Genomic DNA, 22,838 nt, shown 5'->3' with positions numbered 1-22,838 from the left:
CAGGCGTTTAGAAAGAAGTTTCTTTTGGTTAGATGCGCAATTCGTTCATGCCCTTGAGTGCAGTAAAGTGACCGACAAGGAGGTTATCTTTGTATCTGGACTGACAGAATAAATGTCCGTGTTAACAGGCAGTGTGGCTATGGCTAGGCTCTGTGCAAAGGCACAACAAAGTTCACACAAGTTGGCCCTCCTGGAGCATAAACTATACCTTGGGTGACTGAGTGTGTGGAAGGCGAGGCTCCTCCTTCTTGTTTCCAATTTTTTGAGGCATTTTAAAACTTAGTTGTTTATTATTATTATTATTGTTATTATTATTATTTTAAATGAGGTCAGTTGTTGTTCCGTTACAGAGTTAAGAGTATGTATGAGCCACCATCTCAGCTCCTCCTGGCAGGGAAATCTTACTTCAAAATTCAGAGACCTGTTTTTCACAGATGTCTGTTTATTGCAAGTCAAGGTCAACATGGCAGGAGACGTGAACAATGCGAAGAGGGCAGGACAAACATCCCCAAGCAAGAATAAAGCGGGATGGGGGTGGGGCTGGCTGGCTTCCCTTCCCCCCAACAGAGTTGCCTCCATCCAAGGGAACGGCGTTTCTGAGTTCATCACTCCATCCTTTGTGAAGGTGCGGGGCTGCTGTGGGTATAGGAGCTCGTCTCCTCCCCTTGTACGGTGTCCTAGGCACCAGCTATGGCCTGGAAAGCATTCTACACTCGCCCTGCATAGGCTCATTCACAGCTGTGTGGTCCTGAGCAGGGCGCTTCCTCCAGCCGAATGAAATAACAACAGCGCAGACAGACCTGTGGGGATGCAGCCAGCCCTTTGGAGTCTCTTTTGTTCTAGGCAATAAAAACCCAACACACAGTGAAAATAAGACAAAACTCAGCGCTATCTCCCTCTCTCCTTCTCGATCTCTCTTTGCTTTTTCTGGGCGATGGATGCATCTTTGCATGTTTGCATCCCCCGGGTAAGGCGGGGGCTGGGGAGGTAACAAGCCATGGGAGGCGGGCATTGCATCCACGGGGGGAGCCCGCGGGGGGGGGGGTGTGAACACATCCGTACTGCCAGCCTAGGCTGAGGTGGCAAGCTCAAGCAGCTTGGACTCCCCACAGCTCCTAGCTGGCTACCCGAGTTGCGCGGAGCCTCTCCAGGTTCCAGCAGCTGCAACCCCGGGTCGCACGCCGCCGCGCCCCGCCCCGCCCCATCGTCCCCGCAGCCTCGCGGGCTGCTGGGCTTTGTGGTTCGCCGGTGCTGCTGGGCCCCTGCTGGGGGTGTCGTCAGGAGCATGTGCAGACAGCAGCCCAAGGTACAGCGAGCGTGCCGGGCAAGCCCTGAGACTTGCCTGGCAATGCCATGTTTGTGTGCGTGCTCTAACTCGGGGAGAGCAATTCGGGAGACGGCTCCCCGGCCGGACTTGGCTCATGTTTTCTTGTTTCTGTTTCAGCCTTCAGGATAATTCCTTCGGCAGCGCCGCTGTAACTGAGTAAGTGATTCTTGCCATTACAATCGACTTGCATGCCTGTCTCTGAAGCAACTATGGTGAAGGTACCCGCCTTCTCCAGCCCCTCTTCCCAGGCGATGCATTGTCTCCTGGAACCTGGGGCTGCGAGGCTGGCGGGGGCCCACAAACCTCTCACAGGTTGCAGCCAGTATTTTAGCAACTGCGGGCCCGGGGGTGGGTGGGTGGGGGAGGTATTAAACCTAGCTGACTATTGCGGGTGGCTCTGTGCTTCAAGATATGCAATCTTGGAGCTTAGCTTTTTTTTTTTTTTTTTTTTTTTTTTTTTTTTTTTTTTTTTTTTTTTTTGTCAGAAAGGAAGCTTGGTTGTAGTTTGCCAACGTGAGTGTCGGTTTTCATGGCGTACATGCTGTGTACATTGTCCCCAAATAGATGGATGTGAGAGGACCGGAGTTTAATTCCAGCACGTTTAAACAGGGTAAACTTACCGCCCCTCTCTCTGTGTACAGGTTTTTAAGATACGGTGCAGTAAACTTTTTCTAGGTGCCTTTTGTCATTTTTTTTTTTTCTCCTCTGACCTCAATAATGTCACTATAGAGAAATGCCTTACCTGACGCTTAGGGGCAACTAGGAACAGCATTTCAAAGTGGAAGGAGGGAGTGGTGTTTCACTCAACGCCAGCCCACATAGTTTTTTATTTTGATATTTATAGTGCTTCATTTTTTATTCCGGTCATCTCTCCCTTAGTATTTTCTTGATAATGCAATCTCTCTCTCTCTCTCTCTCTCTCTCTCTCTCTCTCTCTCTTTCTGTATATATATATATACACACATATATGCGTGTGTATGTATATATATGTGTATGTATATAGATCAGAAATTAATGTGGAGTACATTTTGCTGGCACTATATGTGATATTTACACTTAGCTGGGTGTATATATGTATTCCATCTAGCCATCTTATCAGGGAAATTTGTGTTTATTATTGGGATCTTTTGGTGAAAGTCACGCTGGAAAAGCTCTGCAGGAGGGTGTGTGCAAAGTTGTGTTATTCTGCTACGTAAAAAAAGCCCTGAGTTTCATACAGAAGCCACAAGTTGACTTGGGAGTTATTTGCTAAAGATACCTGGCCAGTGAATTGAGCATCCTTTGGGTTTGGGATCCAACCATTGTGGGCAGAGACTTGCAGAGGGAAGGCTGAGGTTCCACTATGCTTCCTACGGCCTCTTTCCCACAAGCCTTTGCTCCTCTGTTTGGTTTGCTATTTCCATAGTATCCCACCTTGAGCTCCCCTCAGTGAGATCTCTTTAAAAGGAAGATCAGGTTGTCTTTTGAAGACTGACTATGGCCTGCCCACTGGCACCCTGGTCATGGCAGTGACATCGCCCTGCCACTTTGCCCTTCTAGAAAAGGCTGAGAGAAGAGGAGAGAAAGATCTGTGGACCAAAGATGAGGCCTGGATTTCCTGGTTCAAGCAGTCAGTTACCTACCTCTCTTTCCCCTTGCTGGGCTCCCTGGCAATCACATGTTATCTGGGCTTGATTCTCAGGTGCCTCATGTAGCCAGATCCCTAGAGTCAGCCACAGTCACAGGCCTGGGTGCTTCAAGGTGGAGACATTTAGTTCCAGATTTCATATGGATTATGTGGTGTGTGTGTGTGTGCGCGCACGCGCGCGCGCGCAAGCGCACATATGTGTTGTGGTTAAATGCTGGGGAGACTGTCGTGTCTCGTCCTTGGACACTCCCCAAGGAGTTCTGATTGCATAAGATCACGTTGTCACTTTTGGAGAAGTGACAGTGGTTTCTTTTAAAAGGCTGTGAGTGGTGACTGGGAAAGCCATCTGGCTAATACAGGAATCGAAGCAACAGATAACATACCCAAAGTGTCACAGGTGTGACACAGCACAGACAAGGGGCGTCTTTAACCAGTGGTTGTCAAACGGAGCATTGCTGTTTTCTTCTCCCCTCAATAATAGGAGCCTGTTCTTGGATATGGGGACAGTCTCTTAGTCAGCAGGACCAGAGGGTGCTATCCTGAGACACAGACATAGCAGATGCCCCGGAAGTGTTTGGTTGAGATACTGGTCTGCTCTGAGGATGCCCTTTCCTGATTGATGTTTCTAAGATGAGCAAATGTTCTCTATCTCCTGTCCCCATCCATCCCCATCGCCTCCTCCCCCTGCCATTGAAATTCCATCCGGAGAGGCTTTCTTTATGGTTAAGGCCTCCGGTAGCGATCCTTATTAAAATGGAAATTAAAAACTCTGTGCCCTACAAAGTGGGTCCAAGTAGTCATTAGGGTTTTCTATGAATTATTTTATCAGATCATCCAATCCGAAAGGATGCTACTTGGCCAGTTGAATATGCGTGTGCTTGCATAAGGGTGCCTGTGGAGGCCAGAGGTTAACATCTTATGTCTCCTTTGATCTCCTTTGACCTCATTTCTCTCTGAACTTGGAGATCATGGATGGGTAGGGCTGGCAGGTAATGAGCTCTGGGGATCCTTCTGTCTCCATTCATCCCAACCCTAGGGCTTTCTATGTACCACCACTCTGATGGACTTTAAAGTGGTGGTGGGGGATTCAAACTCAGGTCCTCATCGCTGAGCCTAAGACAATGTCTAGTTGACCATGCCCATGTCTCCCCAGCTGGAGGTCTTGGAAGCGTCAAAGGAAAAGTTGACTTCAGACTCAAGGGCACTGTCCTCTTCTTGGTTTTTCAAGGCCTTGAAATGCCTGTGCAGATCTGGGTGTATTTAACTCAGGTCAGAGATGGCTTGGGTTTTAGAAACTATTAGATGAAAATATTTTAGAAGCATACTAGTTAAGTGACTGTGTAGTTCTGTTTGAAAATTTACATCACAAGGGGCAGGAGAGCTGGCTCAGCAGTTAAGAGCATTGGCTGCTCTTCCAGAGGACCCAGGTTCAATTCCCAGCACGCACATGGTAGCTCACAACTGTTTGTAACTCCAGTTCCAGGGGGATCTGACACCTTCACACACACACACACACACACACACACACACACACACACACACACATATATTCAAGCAAAACATCAATGCACATGTCTTAGTTAGGGTTTTTGTTGTTGTGAAGAGACACAATGACCACAGCAACTCTTTTAAAGGAAAACATTTAATGGGGTGGCTTACAGTTTTCAGAAGTTTAGTCCATTGTCATCATGGTGGGACATGGTGGTGTGCAGGCAGACATGGTGCTGGAGCTGAGAGACTCCACAGGAAACAGGAAGTGAACTGAGACACTGGCATGGCTTGAGCAGATATGAGACCTCAAAGCCTACCTCCACAGTGACAGACTTCTTCCAACAAGGCCACATCTACTCCAAAGCCATATTCCTAGTAGCACCAATCCCTGTGAGCTTACAGGGGCCAATTACATGTCAAACAACTACAGCACATAAATGAAAATAAATAAAAAATAAAAGTATACGTTACAGGGCTGGGGGTGTGGCTTGGCATACATGAAACGCTGGGTTTGATTCCAAGCACCCGATAAAACTGGGTGGTGATGCTGGTGAATACCTGTAATCTTTAGCACTCGGTGGTAGAACCAGGAGGATCAGAAGTTCAAGGTCGTCTCGGGCGACATAGCAAAGTTTGAGGTCAGGCTGGATTACAAGAGACATCTCAAAAAACAAAACTCAACGAGCAACTCCCCGCAAGAGGCTTACATTCTGTATGGGGCTGAGGCAGGGCCAGGCTGGAGTCTGCTTGTCTCAGTCAGCTGTTCCAGAGAGCACTGATAAGGAGGTTCTGGGGTCACTCTTTGGGAAATTCCCCAAGAGGTTGCATCTCTGTAACTTTGCCTTGGGGGTGTGGTGCTGCGGGGGAAAGAGAAACCCTTTCTCTCTGCCAGCCCGTCAAGCTGGGGCCTTTCTTCCCGTTTCACCAGAGAAGATAACGTCTCATGGATACTCGTGGATGTGTCTTTAGCTTCCATTATTCCAAGAAGTCTGGTTCTTCTGTCTGCTGAGCCTCCGGGAATAAAAACTGACAATGTCACGTGACTCCTGTCTGTGGGCTTGGCGGTGTGGGCCGGGAACAAGCAAGGTTCCCTGGGGTAAAACCGTGGAATCCTGGCAATAACTTGGTCTCCTGGGACTGGATTCTTTCCTAGCTGTCAGGCCGGCCTGAGAAGGTGCAGATGGTCCTGTGGGCTGTGGACTGTGTGCACTCCTTTCTTTTGTTTGTGCTTGGCACACTGAGCAAAGGGAAGAGAGGAAGAAGAGACCCAAGTTGGAGTTGTTGCAGAGATGTCTGAGCAAGCTCAAGTGGAGGGTTCTGACAGCCTGCTGAGGAGCGCTACCAAGAAATCGCTTGCTGGAAGTGTCTTTAACATTTGTCCCTTGTCGCCATGGCCAACCATAGAAAAAGCATCCTCCCTCCCAGTTCAGTCACACACAAACATAGGATTTCAGTGATATACAGGAAACAGCCCTTAACTCTGTCTGGGCTGGCCTTTCTCTGTTCTGTTTAAGCACACTGGCCTTACCATGTTAGTGGCTAGTCACTGTGGGGAGGGGATCCACTGTGACCATGCACCATCAGAAGAGCATCAGGACATGCTACGTACATGACTGTGAGACTTGACATTTCCTTTCATCGAGTTCATCATTGTTACAGATAGTTGCATCACATCCCGGGTTTCCAAACAGCTAGTTCTGAATACACCACCAGGATGGACTATTTCTCTTTTTTGTGTTTATTTTTCAGGTAGCATCTAAAGTAACAGGTTTGCTTGTTGCGTTTGCATACATCTGTAGCCAGTTGTCCTCCCTCATTCCTTTCTCCCCTCCCCTCTCCACGTCCACGTCACGTGCTCTGTTCTCTTCCCTCTTGTGAACCTTTTCTAGTTTTCCAGCCTCTACCCTACTCTCACCTGCACAGGCACACAGGTACATTAGAAGTCAGGATCTGCATGTGTAGTGTTTGTTTTTAGGGTACCTTGATGAGTATGCTACTTTTAAGTTTTGAGGACTTGTGAGGGAAATCATAAGGTTTGGCCTTTAAACTCCCGTGTGGTATAAACAGTAATATAAGAGAATACTGAGCCTGGGTCAGTTGGCCATTTAGTCTGAGTTGAAGGTCTTCCAGAAATGGGGAACCATGATGATGGTTCCATAACCAGGCCAGTATTGTCCCTTTGTAGGGCTCTCCTGGGCAAGGAGGAAAATGAGATGCTGATTGGATGGGGGTTGATGTCCCTAGTAAAGTAAGGAGAATTCTGCCTCACTCAAAGAGCAGGGATGAGCTCCGAGGACATTGATTTCCACTGCTGGACCTAGGTAGGATCTTGAACTTGTGTGTCCTGAGTGGCGATTGGCAATTGTTGAGGAGATATTCTGCTCTACTGGTTTGGTCCAGCCTTATGGCCCAGAAGGCTCCTGCCCCTTTTTGTAGGTTTTGGTGCTGAATTTCCATTTTCAGGCTCTCATGCTTAGAGGCTAAAACAAGAATTCCCAAAGGGGGAACACATTATTGTGTTGCTGATCTCGGAGCTGGGACTGTGGGTTAAACCCTAGTTCTTAGAAGTGAGAATCTTCCGTTTCTATAGTGTGTGACTTTTTCTCCTTTACTCTTGGAAAAAAACATTGTCATTCATACTGCAAAGCCTACAGGAACTACGTTTGAATATTGATGATGAGGCAGAATGGAAAACTTGGGAACTTAATTGCTATTTTCCATGAGATAAATAGAGTGGGATTATTAGTAGTCAAAAACACAAGAGAGCAAAGAAGTTTAGAGTATTCCATTTCTTTTACTCGACCAACTTTATTTTATTGCCACAGGGAACAGAATATTCTGTTAGATAAAGAGGGTTCAAGTCTGTAGGTGGCCTTTGTGTAATTCACTACAAAAGCCATAATTTAAAAAGAGGCTGGAAGAGAAGAGAACAGGCACTTTCTTTAGTTAATTTGTGGGCTAATTATACAGCATTTCCAGTGATGAATATTTAAATATGTTAGTTAATGTAACATAAGCACCATATTACATTTGTGCATATGTATTTATTTGTTTTATTTTCGCCTACCCACTACACTGAATCTCTCAGAACAGGATCCAGATCTTCTGAAACTCTTGTATCCTTTAGAAATAATGTTACTTTGAGTCTAGATATAGCTAACGTGTCTGAATCAAGAACAGACGTAGGGAAGAAGGGAGTCAGCACTTAATAACTTCAATAGGAATTTGACATTGCTATTACGTATTTACCTCAGTGGATTGGACATTAAAATAAAACGGTCAGTCCTTAACCCTAGAAAATGTAAGACACATCGGTCCAACTTTTCTTACTGTGGTGATGTGACAGCTTGACCAAACGTGACTTAATAAAGGGGTTCTTTTGGCTCACAGTCTGAGGGGACAGTCCCTCATGATGGGCAAGGCACCAGACAGGAGCTTGAGGAGCCTGGTCACATTACATCTCGTCTTGGAAGCAGGAATGTTGATACTCAGCCCATTTTCTCTTAGTCTAGGTCTCTAGCCTCTGGAATGGTGCTGCCCACCATCGGGCTGGGCCTTTCCACATCATTTCACATAATTAGAAACTTCTGTCAAGTTGACAATCACTGTTAGCCATCACAAAAGGTGAACAGAGCACCCGGGAAGCAGTACATGCTTAATGAATAGCCATCAGTTCGGTTGTTTAAACTGCTTGGTTATTCTGCCGAGGGAGCAGAGTCATTCTTAAAACAAGGATGCCTTTGAACATCCTTGGAAGCAATGCTGCACTTGGGAGCCATGGCGGTGTCCCTAGAAAAAGAACTGTAGTTGTTTTTATAAGTATAGGTATGCTTCTCGCTGTTTCATGCAATAAGAAACCAGTTCAAAGGATCTCAGACATACAAAAGACATCAGCACCTAAGGGTGAAGAGTAAGCATTTGTATCTTAAAATGAGCATTGTCACAATAGTGTGTGTGTGTGAATCTGGCCGGCAAGGTTCCTGTTCAAAGCTGGTACCTCCTGGCTTTGGGCAGCAAAGGGTGGGTAGGAATGGAGGGTGGAGAAATGTTCCAGGGTGGGGCTGGGCGAGGCAGGATGAATGGCTGGGAAGAGGAACAAAGACTCCTTCGTACTTAGGAGAACAACACTCTCACTCCAGGTTCCCTCAGGGAGTAGAAAACACCAGGGATTTTTTTTTTTTTAATATGGAAGAGCCAAGACTTTTTCATCAGGTTAATTAGGAAGTCTTGTGGAAAAGAAAAAGTCCAAGGCCAGTGGTTGCTGGTGTGGTGTGGGGCACAGGACAGAGGGCCTGATGCCGAGGATGATGGGATCTCTTTTGAGAGCACTGCTCTGGGTGCCTGACTTCCTTCTGGGAGCATCTTGGGTATTAGTGAGATCTTATTAGCTTAGAGCAGTGGTTCTCAATGACCCTTTCACAGGAGCTGAGTATCAGATATTTACACTATGATTTATAACAGTAGCAAAATTACAGTTATGAAGTAGCAATGAAACTCGTTTTATGGTTGGGGGTCACCACGACATGAGGAAGTATATTAAAGGGTCGCAGCATCAGGGAGGTTGAGAACCACTGGCTTCGACGATGTCTGCAGTGCTGTGGAGGTGAAATGTCACAGCTGTGGAGGTGAAATGTCGTCACAGCTGGTTCAATGTCTTCAGCTCACATGCTTTGATGAACATGTTGGTATCGTATCGTGGCCTGGCAGACATCAGAAATTGGAGCTGGATGTTTGTTGTTCTGTTTTTCTTTGGTGAGACAGTGGTGAGGATCACCGCGTTGCATGTATGTTTTTCATGGTAATCTTGACACAATTCTGGATGATTGCTGCCTCTCCTGCGCTAGGCATTTGTATCTGACATGCTCTTTTCGCTTCAGGTGTGAGGAAGATACGGTCTCTCTACATGAAGACGAGGACGACTGCTCTGGGCTCAGGTATGACCCGCCCTTGGCTCTGATTTGTGAGAAGAAGAGAGCCTCTGGGTCTGATGTCTCTTCTCTGAATTGAGACATCTTTTCTCTGAGGTTGGCTCCTCTTCTGAGCCAAGTTTTGTGGTGTGAGCTTTCAGCTCCCCAGAACAGAGCCCTGTAGAGGGAACTTCTCCGTTAGATTTGACAATATGCCCATCATTATTCACCAAACATGTTATTGAATGTTTTGAACCTCGTTATGGAGGGTTCTGGATTCCTACCTGAGTGAGGAACAAATGTTCCTGTAAACGATGCTGTTGTTCCCTTTCTCTGGCAGGAACTTGAATAGATGTATAGCACTTCACTTCTCCTCACTACAAGCAGTACAGTTCACTAGAATGGGGTATGTTCCCAGCCCTGGCTTGACTTTACTGTCAGTGACATGGAAAAAATTTAATTGTTAACAATTGGATCATCAGCGCTGTTTTCTTTCTTTCTTTTTTTCTTTTTTTCTTTCTTTCTTTCTTTCTTTCTTTCTTTCTTTCTTTCTTTCTTTCCTTCCTTCCTTCCTTCCTTCCTTCCTTTCTTTCTTTCTTTTCTTTCTCTCTCTCTCCCTCCCTTCCTCCCTCCCTCCCTCCCTCCCTCCCTCCTTCCTCCTCCTCCTCCTCCTCCTTCTTCTTCTCTCTCTCTCTCTCTCTCCCTCCCTCCCTCCCTCCCTCCCTCCCTCCGTCCCTCCCTCCCTCCCTCCCTCCCCCAGCTACTAAGGCACTTAGTTCCTCCTGACACTCAACTGTTTTGAGAACATTCATTCATGCCCCTTGCTCTCCGTACCCGGCCCATGCTGCAGACCACCCATCCTGGTGTGGCTTTCAACCCCTGTCCCTCAAACAGCTTAGTGAGTTCAGTCTTCACCTGTAGGAAGGTGTGTTGAGTGGTGGGTCTGGGGGGCCCATCCTCTCTGGACTTCTTTGGATTTCCCTCTCTGGCTTTATGTGTCTGAGCAGCCACAGATTAATGCTTCCTCTTCCACTCGGACAGGGTGCTTTCTTGGGAGCATGCGGCACAGACACCTGGGAAGTAGCTGCTTCTAGTGAATTGCCAGAGAGTAGAGTTGGCGATATTGAACTCAATTTATACCCTCATTTAGTTATGGCTACAGTAGCTTATTTCCTAGCAATTTGGAAAGTAAAATGCATAGAGATTTAAGTGGGGCAAATGATTCAGAGGAGAGCATTACCCTTTGGGTATATTACATGGAACTTGATTATTAAGTGAAAAATACAAGAGTCATCCCTGCCAGAACTGAATAGGGTGTGTGAGTGGGAGACTGGGAATTGAACCTAGGACCTTCAGTATGCAAGGCATTTACCCTATCATTAGGCCATATCTCTAGCCCCCTCTTCCTTTCCTTTGCTTTTTGTTATGAGACAGAGCTCACTAAGTTTCCCAGGGTGAACTTCAGGTTTGGTCTTCCTGCCTCAGCTTCTAAAGTCGCTGGGATGGCAGGCCTGTGTCAGTAACTCAGCCCTGAGGGAACCCACACATTGGGATCTTGTTCTATGCTGTATTTGAGGCATTACTCAAAGGCCTGGTTAGGGGAAATGTATCACTTGACTTAAAACTTATCTGGATGCCTTGCCTCCTCCCCAAACAGATCCATGTTGCAAACTATCTTTGCCAATGGATAGGAAGCATCCCGTCTTGAACCTAGAATTCATCGGCCTGAGAGACTTGAGATCTGTTCAGTGATTCTGGGGGTGTTTGAGTTGGCCTGTCTGCTAGAGGTGCTATCTAACCGCAGCACTTGAGAATCTTAATCTGGAGATCTGGGATCCCGAGTACCTAACCTGAAGGTCTCCCACTGTTATTGTGGGACAGAAGTAGGGTACACAATGAAAGGAGAGCGTCTTGAAATTCATGGGACTGTATTCAGTTGGCCTGAGGCCCTGGGTTCAATCCCTGGTACTGTATAAATCAGGCATGGCAGTACATGTCTGTAATCCTAGCACGTGGTGAATGAGGGAAGACAGGATCCAAAGTTTCAGGTCACCTTTGAATAATAGTGAGTTCAAGGCCACGCTGGGATGCATGAGACCTTGACTGAAAAATGAAAAAGAAAGAAAAACAAGAATGGCATTCACATTTCTTGAGTTCTTAAGCCTATAAAATTTGCCTATGCCTGGGCTCCCTTTGAATACAGCGTGGTGAATCTCATCAGCTCTTTTCATTACAGGTTTATCTGTTTTGGGTGCTTTCTAAATTGGGTCTTTCTTCTTGCAGAGATGAAAACAATAAAGAGAACTACCCACAGGTGGGGGCTCGAATAGACGAGCTTGCTCCGCCCTTGCACGAGGCCCAGCAGCATGTAGAACAGACCCTGCTGGTGGATGGCGTGCTGAGACCCAGCATGGGTAACTTCAAGTCCCGGAAACCCAAGTCCATCCTCAGAACCGAAAGTGGCCGGAACCACGGAGAAAGCCAGGTACCACTCCACTGTCAGGCCTCGGCCATGGAGAGGCCTCCCTGGTTCGAGGGCACAGCCAGCAGAGTGGGCTCATGCTCCTGACTGCAACGTCAGCTAGTGTGTATGTGGCCTGAGATAATGGAGACATTTTCTTTAGGTACTAGGCTCTCTGAGAAAGCTAAAATTCTGGTGCCCTTTCAAACTGGCATTTTTTCCTCTCTCTATTCTTCCTCCTTCTCATCTTCTCCCCTCTCCATCCCCCCTACCCTACCCCCACCCCCGTCTCCCTTCCTTTCTTTCTGAGATACCGTCTCACATAGGCTGGACTCGAATGCCATGTGTGGCTGAGACTGACCTGCTGATACCCCTGCCTCTGCCTCCACCTGCCGTGAGTGCCGGGATTACAGATGTGCGGTTTGTGTGGTGCTAGGGGTCAAACCCAGGACTTCATGTATGCTAGGCAAGCATCCTACCCACTGAGCTCTCCCTCCCCGCCATCCCCAGCTCCAAACTGACCTTCTTGAATACAAGATGTTGATTGAAAGATGTGCTATGTTCTTTGGAGAAGGCTTGGCGTTCACGCAGGGTGATGTAGGCTTTGTGCAGACTTGGGGAGTCCCCTCATCCACATTAGGAATCTCCATTTGATCTCAAGCTGTTCTCCTTAGGCTAACGTGGAGTGGTGCTGGATGAACAGCTGTGCACGTGTGTCTGTTGTGCTGCGTTCATCTGTAGCATTTGGTTTTCGGAAGCCAACAAATATTAAAATGGATGATGAACGAATAAAGCATCTTTTCTAGTACTTTGCTAATAAGCTTATATGCATATAAATGTGTATTCTTTTTTTTTTTTTTTTTTTTTTTTGAGACAGGGTTTCCTATGTAGCTCAGGCTGGCCTCAAACTTGCTAGCTTCCTGCCTCAGCCCCCTGGGTGCTGGATGGCAGATGTGTACCGTCACCACCACTCCAGGCTGACATTTTAAAAGCTTAGATTTTTTTTTCTAGTTCTCTAGAAATATAGTCAAGAAAAGAAACATTTAATCAAAAAGTCCCCAATAATTTCTGCTCTTAGAAGTTATTAAATAAATATGACCTATCATAATCATACTGGGAAGTCACTTTCTGACTCCAAAGTTACAGTTGTGAGATACCAAACATAACCTCTGGAAGATGGCTGTTCCATGTTAGTTAGGTTTGATTGTTGACTAACACTTGATAGTCACCTAAAAAAATAATGCGGGAGGCTTAAGGTGTGCTAGGTTAATCACATATTACTGTCGGGTCCAATTTGCAAACTGACACCAGGTGATATTCCGGTTAGAACAGCCTTGGCTGGGGTGGCTTCTTTCACTTGATGTTACGTGCCTTTGCGGTTTTATACTGTTGGCATTGCGACCTCTTGATTAAGCCCTTCAATTTTTTTTTTTTCCCAGCGAGGTGTAAATACAAGCTGAGAGATAATTATCTTAAGCTCAAGACTTCCATTGTGGAGAGAGGCAGGCATGTGAAATATCCCTCTTTTCTGACAGGCTTGAGAGTGTAAAATCCGCAGCAGTGTGTCTCTCTCTCTCTGCGAAGGAAGTTGTGCTGGGGATGCAGATTCTGAACTGACTGGTCCTGGGTGGCGGTGGGGGTGGGGAATCTGATCTGACATGGTCTCCTGTCCTTTGGTCGCCTGTGACACTTCAGAGTGGCCAAGCCGCTCCTCCTCAGAGGGCTTTCCTTCTTCTGTTCTCTGGTGTGGCCTCAGAAATTAGACTGTCATCACTTGTAATAAGGTGGCAATGGGGCGTGTAATTCCCAGCCTGTTGCTGACTCTCAGGAAGGTTACAGGAGCTGGAGGAGCCGCAGAGCTCTTACAATGCTGCACTGCAGTCCTGGTGGGAAGGTAGACCTTCCATAGACGTTAAATGGCCTGTTCTGATTCAGCGAGCTCTATTCTCAGATACAATGTTGCAGGCAAGATGTTGGTTGCATAACAGATTTTCCCAATCCCGGTTAAAGGGAAGACAGTTTATTATTGAATATATATACAAACAGGCCCATTGTTAGTGAAAAAGTATGTGGTGTGAACTTACGCATGTGGATCGGGTTGGGCGTGGGTGGGGTGGGGGTAGAAGAAGGTAGGAGTCGAAGGCATCATTTTTAAATACTTCTTGGCTCACGTAAGCACACAGACTACATTGTCAGGAGTTACAGGTAGGTGAAATTGACAGAGGAAGTCTATCTTTTCAGAAAATAGAAAATCAAAATGTTAAACGAATAGCTATGATAGACTCTCCCTGATCGGTCTGTTGGTCTCTAATTCTTGTTCCCTCCTAGTCTTGGATTGACTATGTCCTCCTAGTCTTGGATAAGGCCCTCAGGCTTTCCCTTGACGTTTTAGAAACCCTGTTCTAGGTCACTAGCATCATCAGGAATGTACCCTAGCTCTGTTGTTTTCTTTGAAGTGTCAAGTGCTTAAACTATCCTGTTCTTCACCATGTGCGTGCTTGAGATTGTTCTTGGTCAAAGGCACACACTGGACTAACACTAAATACAATCTCAAGCCAGTTCTGGGGGACCAGCCACTGTCTGTAGACGACAGGAACTGCAGGAGCTGTGACACACTGACTCCCAATAGTTTAGAGATCTGATAGGTCTGAGCATCCATCACACCAGCAATGTAAACAAGATAATAAAATAAATTTCCCTGAAATAAGAGAGAGTGCCTTGAAGGATGGTAATGAAGGCTACCGTCAAGGAGCTGGGCAGCATAGCTTCTGATTTTAATAAAAATGGATGGACATTGTTCTTACACAGGGTGAAAAAAAATACCTTAATCTACAACCTGATCCTAGAAGACAGTACTAAGGAAATCAGTAAAGCCATGCACTAAGTGGGGAGTAGGTCTGGGTTTGTATTAAGCTCCATAGGCCATCTGCCTTGCTTTTAGCTAGGATATAATTGGGAAAGGATCCATTATGCAACCAGCATTTGGTCTGTATTGTTATATTTGAGAATGAAGTTCGTCGATTCAGATAGAGCAGGCTGCTTAGTCCCAGTGGGAATGTGACCTCTGTTGTAAGGTGAGCTACAGTGTAACAACCCCTCCTCCCCGCCTGAAAACCAGTTTAAATGAAAAAGGCGGCAGACAGGTGTACACAGTAGCTATGGTTATCTCTGATCACGCTTAGCATGGGCTATCCGTGTAATGCCCCATCATGACTTGGATAAATGTAGACTAGGCTATCTCTCAAGGGTTTGGGTTGTGAGGTAAATGTGACAGCCATGAGGTTTACCTTGCAATGTGGTAGGGAGGTGTGTGTATAAGACTGTGGGTTCCTTGGGAGGGAGCTGGGTCTGAGCCTTCTTTGCAGCTGTGAATTCTGCCTGATGCTTCTTGCCTCAGAAAAGCCAGTGAGTCCTGACTGCTTTGTTATGGGATTTTCATTTCCCCCAAGGCACCCTTGAAAACCTACAGGAGTCAGCTTTTTTTTTTTAAAAAAAAATTTATTTATTTTTATTTATTTGTTTTGCCTGCATGGATGTCTGTGTGAGGGTGTCAGATCTTGGAGTTACAGACAGTTGTGAGCTGCCATGTGGGTGCTGGGAATTGAACCCAGGTCCTCCAGAAGAGCAGTTGGTGCTCTTAACCACTGAGCCATCTCTCCAGCCCGGAGTCAGCATTTTTTTTAAGTGTAAAAGCATTGTCCTGGAAGCTGAAGTGCCTCCCAAATAAGCCTGTAGTTGCTGCCAGTTCTGAGTTTTCTTTTCATAAAGTTTAAAGTTGCCCTTCAGTTTGATCCTAATCAAAGTGTTGGACTTGAGGGAAATGAGGCCCCTAGCAACTGTGGACATTGTGGCTTAATCCCCCACTTTACCTGCCTTTCTGTTAATAAGCCCTATACTCAGATGTAGCAGGTCCCCTTTGACGGCTCATGTTCATATGATCCTTTAAGCATCCTTTATTCCCTCTTGACCTTGGCCACATCCATGAGAAGGGAGTGGAGTAAGAGAATCTGGAGGTCGACTTTGTGGATGAAGGTCTCAGGTTTGCATCTTATTTAAACGATTTAAGAGGGGAGGGATTTGGGCATGTTTACTGACAGAAGGAGACCAGGAACCACGGAGAGAGCGGAAGACTGTCCTCTCAGAAGCTGAAGTGTTTGAGATGAGAAGGTCTGTTTGAGCTACAGTTTTCCTCTGCGCTTGCTTACGCCTTCCTCCCCTCGACAGTAAGCTATGTGGGGGGAAAAGAGGGCTTGGATAAGGACCACTGAATGAGTGGTCTCCTGAAAGGCTGGGTTTTAGGGTAACAGTTAGCAAAATTCCTTGTTATGGTTGAAGTCAAAGCAAGATGTGCCCCCTCCCTCCTCATCCTAAACCCTGGTCTGGCTGGAACCCAGGACCAGCGTGTTCCTGTTTAGAGTGCCTAATTAGATAGCAAACACTCTTCCCAAGGAAGGGAGCTGACTCAAGGCATGGATTATCCATCCCAGTGTTTTGTGAAAAATCAAGAGTGCTTCTGTTTTGAGTGTTGGAGAAGTCAGAACATCCGTCCTCCACAATCTGATGTGGGAAGATGAAATTTTGACGGTGGAAGCAGCTTCCTGTGTTGGCGCTCCAAGCTGTCCAGAGGGCATTCATTTCAGTGTGGTAGATGGAGTCTTGTCTCCCTTACTCCCCACCATCTGGCACCAGGCTGCACCCCGTCCGTATGTCCTTCCCTCTGGTGGCTATTTTAGCAGAATACAAAAAGTGGGAGGCTCTAAGGAGCACTCTTCTGCAGCGCGCTGTGGACTGCCAGCCTCTTGCTAACCCACTTCCTTGGGGAGACCAGCTGTTTGGTCTGGCATATCATAAGCATCGAGATTCTTCCACTTGGCTGCAGTAGGTATTTAACAGGCTGGCATGTGATCCAGATCTGCTTGTGAATTTTTCATTTTCATCCCTTTGCAGAAAAAAAAAAATCTTTAAATACTTTCAGGCAAAATAACCTTTTAAATATTTACTGTACTTCTCTTTTGGGAAGATGGAGTTCTTATTGCAATTGACTCCATTGCAATTGACTGTCCCGTGCCATCACACATAACAAAAATGCTCTTTCCAGTTAGGGTCTATTTTGCATGCAGTTTTTTTTTTCTTCTTCTTGAGTATGTCGAGAGCACAGAGACACTATGGTTCCCTCTTTTGTCTTGGGTGTTAGTCTCCACTCGTGGCTTCTGTTAGACTATTTCTCACTTATGACTTCACAACACCAGTGTAGATGTTTGCCTTCAATTCCTGCTGCAGCATAGATTTTCCGTTAGCTCTTACTGGTCAGAAAGAGAAGTGGACTTCTGTTTCGTTTTCCTAGCTTGCTTTCTGTCTGATTAGCGGGAGACAGAATGGCGATTTAGTGAGTGGTGCTCTGAGAGTGAAGCCGACAGGGTGGTGTTTAGTTTACTGGTGTCCTACTGTGCTCTGTCTGCTTCCTAAGTTTATCTTTTAATTAATAGTCTCTTTAAAAAAAGTAACCCATTTAACTTTATTTTATGTGCATTGGTGTAAGGGTGTCAGATCCCCTGGAACTAGAGTTATAGTTGTGAGCTGCCACGTGGGTGCTGGGAATTGAACCCGGGTCCTCTGAAAGAGCAGCCAGTGCTCTGAACTGCTGAGCCATCTCTCCAGCCCCTAATTAACAGTCTCTTAAGTCATGAAGCTGATGAAAGGTATTTCTGGAAAGGAACCTAGGATGTCTGCAAAAATAACTTTATCATGTTTTCAAAGTAGACACGTACATTATTCTGAATGACATGAAGGAATCTTCAGAGATAAGCTTCATTGATTGTTTATGCATTAACTCTGAGAAATGTAAAAATAAAAAGATACTCGACTAGAATTTTGTTCAAAATGAGATAACCAAGCTGAAGGTTGTAAGTTTGTAAGCAATGGGAACCTGAGAAATGGCTTTATGGTGCTAGGAGCCACAGCAACTGAATATTGCAATGTCAGTTTCAGAATTTCCTTTAAAAGAGGAAAAAGGATAACTGGAGCTACAGCTCATTGTAGAAAGCTGGCAGCTGAGCATGTGAGAGGCCCTGGCTCCATCCCTAGCCCCCACCTCTCTTACACACACACACACACACACACACACACACACACACACACATGTGCAAGCACGCATGAGTGCATACTCACAGAACAGGGACGTATGGATGGTATAGCCAAGTGTAGCCATGGAGAATAGTGAGGCCATACCTCCACGTGCACACTGCCTGGAGTATTTAACAGAGAGGCAGATTGCTCCCACATAGAACAACTGTTAAAGTTTCTCCCTTTGCCCCTATACGTCTTTTGTACATGTAAATAAAATCTAATTTATACAATTCTGACCTTCTCTATGTAGCTAGAGTTTTCTCTATGGCAATAACCATGTAAATTCCACCCATCTTCAAGAATGACCAATACATGAAAGAAGGGGGTCCCCTGTGCAGCTGCTGCATTGCACCTGCGTCCTTCTCTTGGCTTCCAAGATTTGGTGCTTCCACCCAAGGTTCCTTCAATAAATCCCAGAGACGAACATTTAAGTCACAGTGTATTGATGGACTAAAGTGAATGGCCCATAGGTACACTGATGGCTCATATTGGTTGTCAACTTGACAGGATGCCTTTGGGCATGTCTATGAGACATTATCTAGATGAAGGTAGAAAGACCCACCCTCCATGCCCCCATTGGTTAATTGGATAAAATGGAGAAAGTTGGCTAGAAACCAATACTCATCTCTTTCTGCTCACCTGTCACCTGCTGGTGGCACAATGTGACTGGCCACCTCACTCACACTCCTGCTCCCATAACTTTTCCATCATGATGGGCTGAACCCTCAAACTTTGAGTCAAAATCAACTCTTCCTTTTTGTGACTTGTCAAGTGTTCTGTCCCATCAATAACACAAGTAAGTGATACAGGTGCAGATGGACATGCGTTCACACGCCTCCTTAGTTATGGACCTTCTGTGTGACTTAAAATCAAAGTCACTTTTTATGTGTCTTTTCTATTTTTGTAAGATGAAGATGATCAAGTTTCCCTTAAGAGGTTCTTGAGGATTAGAAGGTATAATGAGGGACAGGGCTCAGTGCTTGAGCAGTTGTCTAACACACAGAAAGCCCTAGGTCAATCCCTGCAAGTTAAAAATAGAATAGGTAATGGTGTGTAAACTTATATGTTCAGCAACTTTTAGGGGTGAGGTGCAAGTGGTTTATAGAATGCTTTATTTCCATTTGGCTGGGTATCTATTAAACCCCACGAAATGAACATCCTGAATTGAACTAGGCTAGTAACCCAACCAATAACCTGGACCCTTAGTGACTTAAACCCACGAAGACGCACTTTTCCCACCTTCTGGGTAGCCCTTGTTGACCGATGGGAGGGATGTGTTCATGGACGCCAATCAAGAAGGACTGTTTAGAAAGAATATCTTGAGCTGAGCACTTCTGGTTTGGGAGTCTCTGAGAAAAAGGATCTGGAGGCTCTTATGCCAACTGCTCAAAGCTCCGGGCCTCCGGGGCTCCACAGAATTTGTATTCTCTCATAATTAATTGTCCTGAGCTGCTCATGTGCTACCCTGCTGTAATTACAATGCTGTAATGCTCTGGACCAGGAAGTAATGCCTTACCCTATGCTGTGGGGGGTAGGGAATGAACAATGACTAGCAGCACAAAGGACTTTCACATTGTTTATTCAAAAGACCGTCTAACCCGAAGAAGACTGTGTTAATTGGTCTTTTTCCACCCCTGTTCTGGTCCTTCAAAATACAGAAGTATTAATGATGTCAATGCCAAAGAGTAGAAGAAAAAGAACATTAATTAGCCTTGCTGTCATGTTATATTATTTGAGCAGGAGCTCAGGTTTTCTGCAGCATCCCTTCAATTAAACACTCTCGTTATTATTTCGAGGAACAGGAAAAGTAGGTCTAGTTTTGAATCCTCTCCATTGCAACGTGAAACGTTAGAGCCCATGACCATTAATTTTGCTGTTTTATTTAGAGGGCAAAATGTGGTCTTCCTCTTGTAGAAGAGAGTCACTTTGGGTCATGCCAACTAACTTTTGGATTAGGGCATGTCATAATTTGGAAGCATTATTATTTTCATTAATTGATTGATTTGATTGATTGTTTTTTTGAGACAGGATTTTTTGTGTAGCTCTGGCTGTCTTGGAACTAGCTCTGTAGAGCAGGCTGACATCAAACTCACAGAGATCCACCTGCTTCTGCCTCCACATTAATCTGTGCTGGGATTAAAGGAATGCACCACCACCACCCGAGTTAGAAGCATTTTTAAGTTTGATCCCCAAAGACTACTTAGAGGAAGATGATTTGACCATTTGTATTATTTTCTAACATGAGAGCTGGGCTTATGTACACATAACACCCCACATCCTCCTGTACTTAGCGACATTTGTCAAGAGCAAATCCTTCTTTCAACAAGATAGATGATAGTTTAGTAAAAACTGACCAAGTCTGTTCTGGGGCTTGGAAGAAAGGCTGTTTCGAAAGCCTGGATAACAGAAAAATAATGAGCTGACGTTTGGGGCAACTAAGACTCGCTAGTCTAAACATTGCCAAATATGACTGAGGCTATGTCAACTGTAAGCCTGAAGTTTGGAGCTCTGTGCTTTCTAGAGAGGTATAGTCACCAGATGAAATATAAAATAACCTGCTAAATTTGAATTTCAGATAAATAATATTTTTAGAATAAATGTGGTCTAAATATTGTATGTTATGTACTTTAACTACTTAACACAAACTCAAGGCTTATCTGAAATTTAAATTCAGCTGAGTATCCTATATTTTATCTGCTACCTCTGTGAGCCCATCAGGAGTGAGCAGCATGGTATTTGACCAGGCTCCTTCCTCCCAGGGTACGCATGTGTGATTATACCTCTGTCACTCCAGACCTACCAAGAAAAAAGTTTCTTATCCGGGACTGGAGAGATGACTCAGTGGTGAAGAGTCCTGGTTGCTCTTGCAGAGGACCCAAATTCAGATCCTAGCACCCACATGGTGCAGCTCACAACTGCCTGGAACTCACAACAGCGTCAGTGTCTGGCGCCCTCTTTTGGCCTCTGAGGGTGCTGCACTCACATGCACATGCACATAAAATGAAATCTTTCAACAGTTTTTGTTTATCTTTTGGAGATAAAGGTAGTCTAGAAAGGGGACTCAACAGTTTGTTAAAATCAAGACTTGTTCCAGTATTTGTTTTCTCATTAGGGTTTAAATCGCATAAATACCTAGGGGAAAGCCTCTGACACTATCAGGATGAGGAGGTATCCAGAAGGGTTGAAACTCTTTACCCAGAGTTTTTAGATCACCCTTCTTATAGGATCTGCCTTGTTTGGGTAGTGGCCTTGATGACGAGATAAGAAGGCTGGCTTTCATGAGGGACTTCTGTGTCAAAATGATAAAAGTGATGCAGTTTCTGCCACAGAAGAGTGGTGCCAGGTTTTGTGCACTAATCCTATTGAAAGTAAGCAGCCAGCCAGGGCTTGCTGGCTTAGAAAACTGTGGCTTTTTCCGGAGGCGTGTGTTGTGTGCGCACTCACAGGTGAGGACCGCGGAAGTTTTTCTGAAGCATTGTGTCCCATAGCTGCCTCTGGCGCGGCTATCTGATGGATGTCTCTGATCATGGTGGGACTTGACCTTCTCATCCAGCAAAGCCCAACTTTGTTTTGCTATGAATCTTCTTGTCATCCACGACACTCACAACTTCATTGCTTGATAAGCTGTTGTACTGTTTAGGGATTTTGTGTAGACGCGGAGGCTGAGAAATGACCCACGTGTTCCTCACAGTGCTGAATTACAGTGTTAGAATTGCTGACTGGTAATGCCATGGGCCAGGGAAAGTTCCTACAGCAAAAGGTCACTCAAGTATCAGATTTGTGGGATTTTTAGCTGCAGCTAACATTAAATACCAACAGGGAAACTCTAAACAAGGTTTAGCGTGAAGTCAGTTTGCCAACATGGCGTAAGGGTTTTGGTTGGCTGTTTAGCATGTTTTAATTCAGAAAACCCTGGTCATCCTTAAGTATGACCCACTAGAATTAAATGCCCAGGGACATCTTTGGCTGTTATAGCTGTGGCTTCATAGAGGACATGGTTCTCATCCATCTCCTTTTCCTGTAAACAGTGTCTTCTTTGCTGTAGCGAAACTGACAGCTGACCTAAAGACCAAGGTTGCTCTCTATGAAGAATATGAGGATTAAAATAAGCCTGAATTAGCCTTTCTCCTACCCTCTCCCTTCACTCTCTTCCCAGTGGTCCCGTAGTCCTTGTTTTGTTCCGTTTGCACATTTGTGAGAAAATGTGACAGTTATCTTTCTGCGTGGCGTATTTCACTTAACATAGTATCTTTCAGCTTGCGATTTTTGTTTGTTGTGTATTTACACTTTTCTTTTCTTTACCCATCCATGTGTTGACGGGCACACACGCTCATTCCATATTTTGGCCAGTTTGGATAGCAAATGTAGTAAGCCTGGGAAGTAACTTTCTTTTAATTTAATAATTTAATTTTATCTATCACATACAGGGACTTAGAGAGCTCTGATGACTTTTTCTACCTGTGAAGAAAATGAAAAGAAAGCAAGCAAAAGACAAACAACAACAATAAACAAACAATCAAACAAAACCAACAAACCCCCCTCTGTTGAATTGTTAAAGATCCCACCCATTATGTTAAACATACAAACAAAATCCCCAAACCCCAACAGCACGGGAAATTATTATTATTATTATTATTATTATTATTATTATTATTATTATTATTAGGTTTTTCCAAGACAGGGTTTCTCTGTGTAGCTTTGCTCTTTTCCTGGATCTCGCTCTGTAAACCAGGCTGGCCTCAAACAAACAAAGATCCGCCTGCCTCTGCCTCCCGAGTGCTGGGATTAAAGGCGTGCACCACCACCGCCTGGTGAAGTTATTAATCATTTCTGGTAGGGGAAGTGTCTATAGGAACAAGGGTGGGTAGTTAGTGGAGTTGGTGGGCCATGTGCTGGGGT

The 22,838-nt window shown here is 45.3% G+C and overlaps 1 protein-coding gene across 3 annotated transcripts in view; it reads left to right on the top strand.

Moving 5' to 3' along the window:
* The first annotated feature begins 1,102 nt into the window (after nt 1-1,102).
* Fam13c (family with sequence similarity 13 member C) overlaps nt 1,103-22,838 on the top strand; it is a 109,600-nt gene continuing 87,864 nt past the window's right edge. For 2 of the 3 annotated variants that reach the window (XM_059281530.1, XM_059281529.1), the window contains exons 1-3: nt 1,318-1,483; nt 9,323-9,379; nt 11,636-11,837. In XM_059281530.1, coding sequence (XP_059137513.1) covers nt 1,422-1,483; nt 9,323-9,379; nt 11,636-11,837 — 321 coding nt within the window. In that variant the 5' untranslated portion in view covers nt 1,318-1,421. The other variant, XM_059281531.1, reaches the window with a different exon arrangement.

Source organism: Peromyscus eremicus, chromosome 16_21 (genome assembly GCF_949786415.1).
Source record: "Peromyscus eremicus chromosome 16_21, PerEre_H2_v1, whole genome shotgun sequence".
Taxonomy (NCBI): domain Eukaryota; kingdom Metazoa; phylum Chordata; class Mammalia; order Rodentia; family Cricetidae; genus Peromyscus; species Peromyscus eremicus.
Note: the sequence above shows the minus strand (reverse complement) of the source record. Positions and strands in the feature narration are given on the sequence as shown.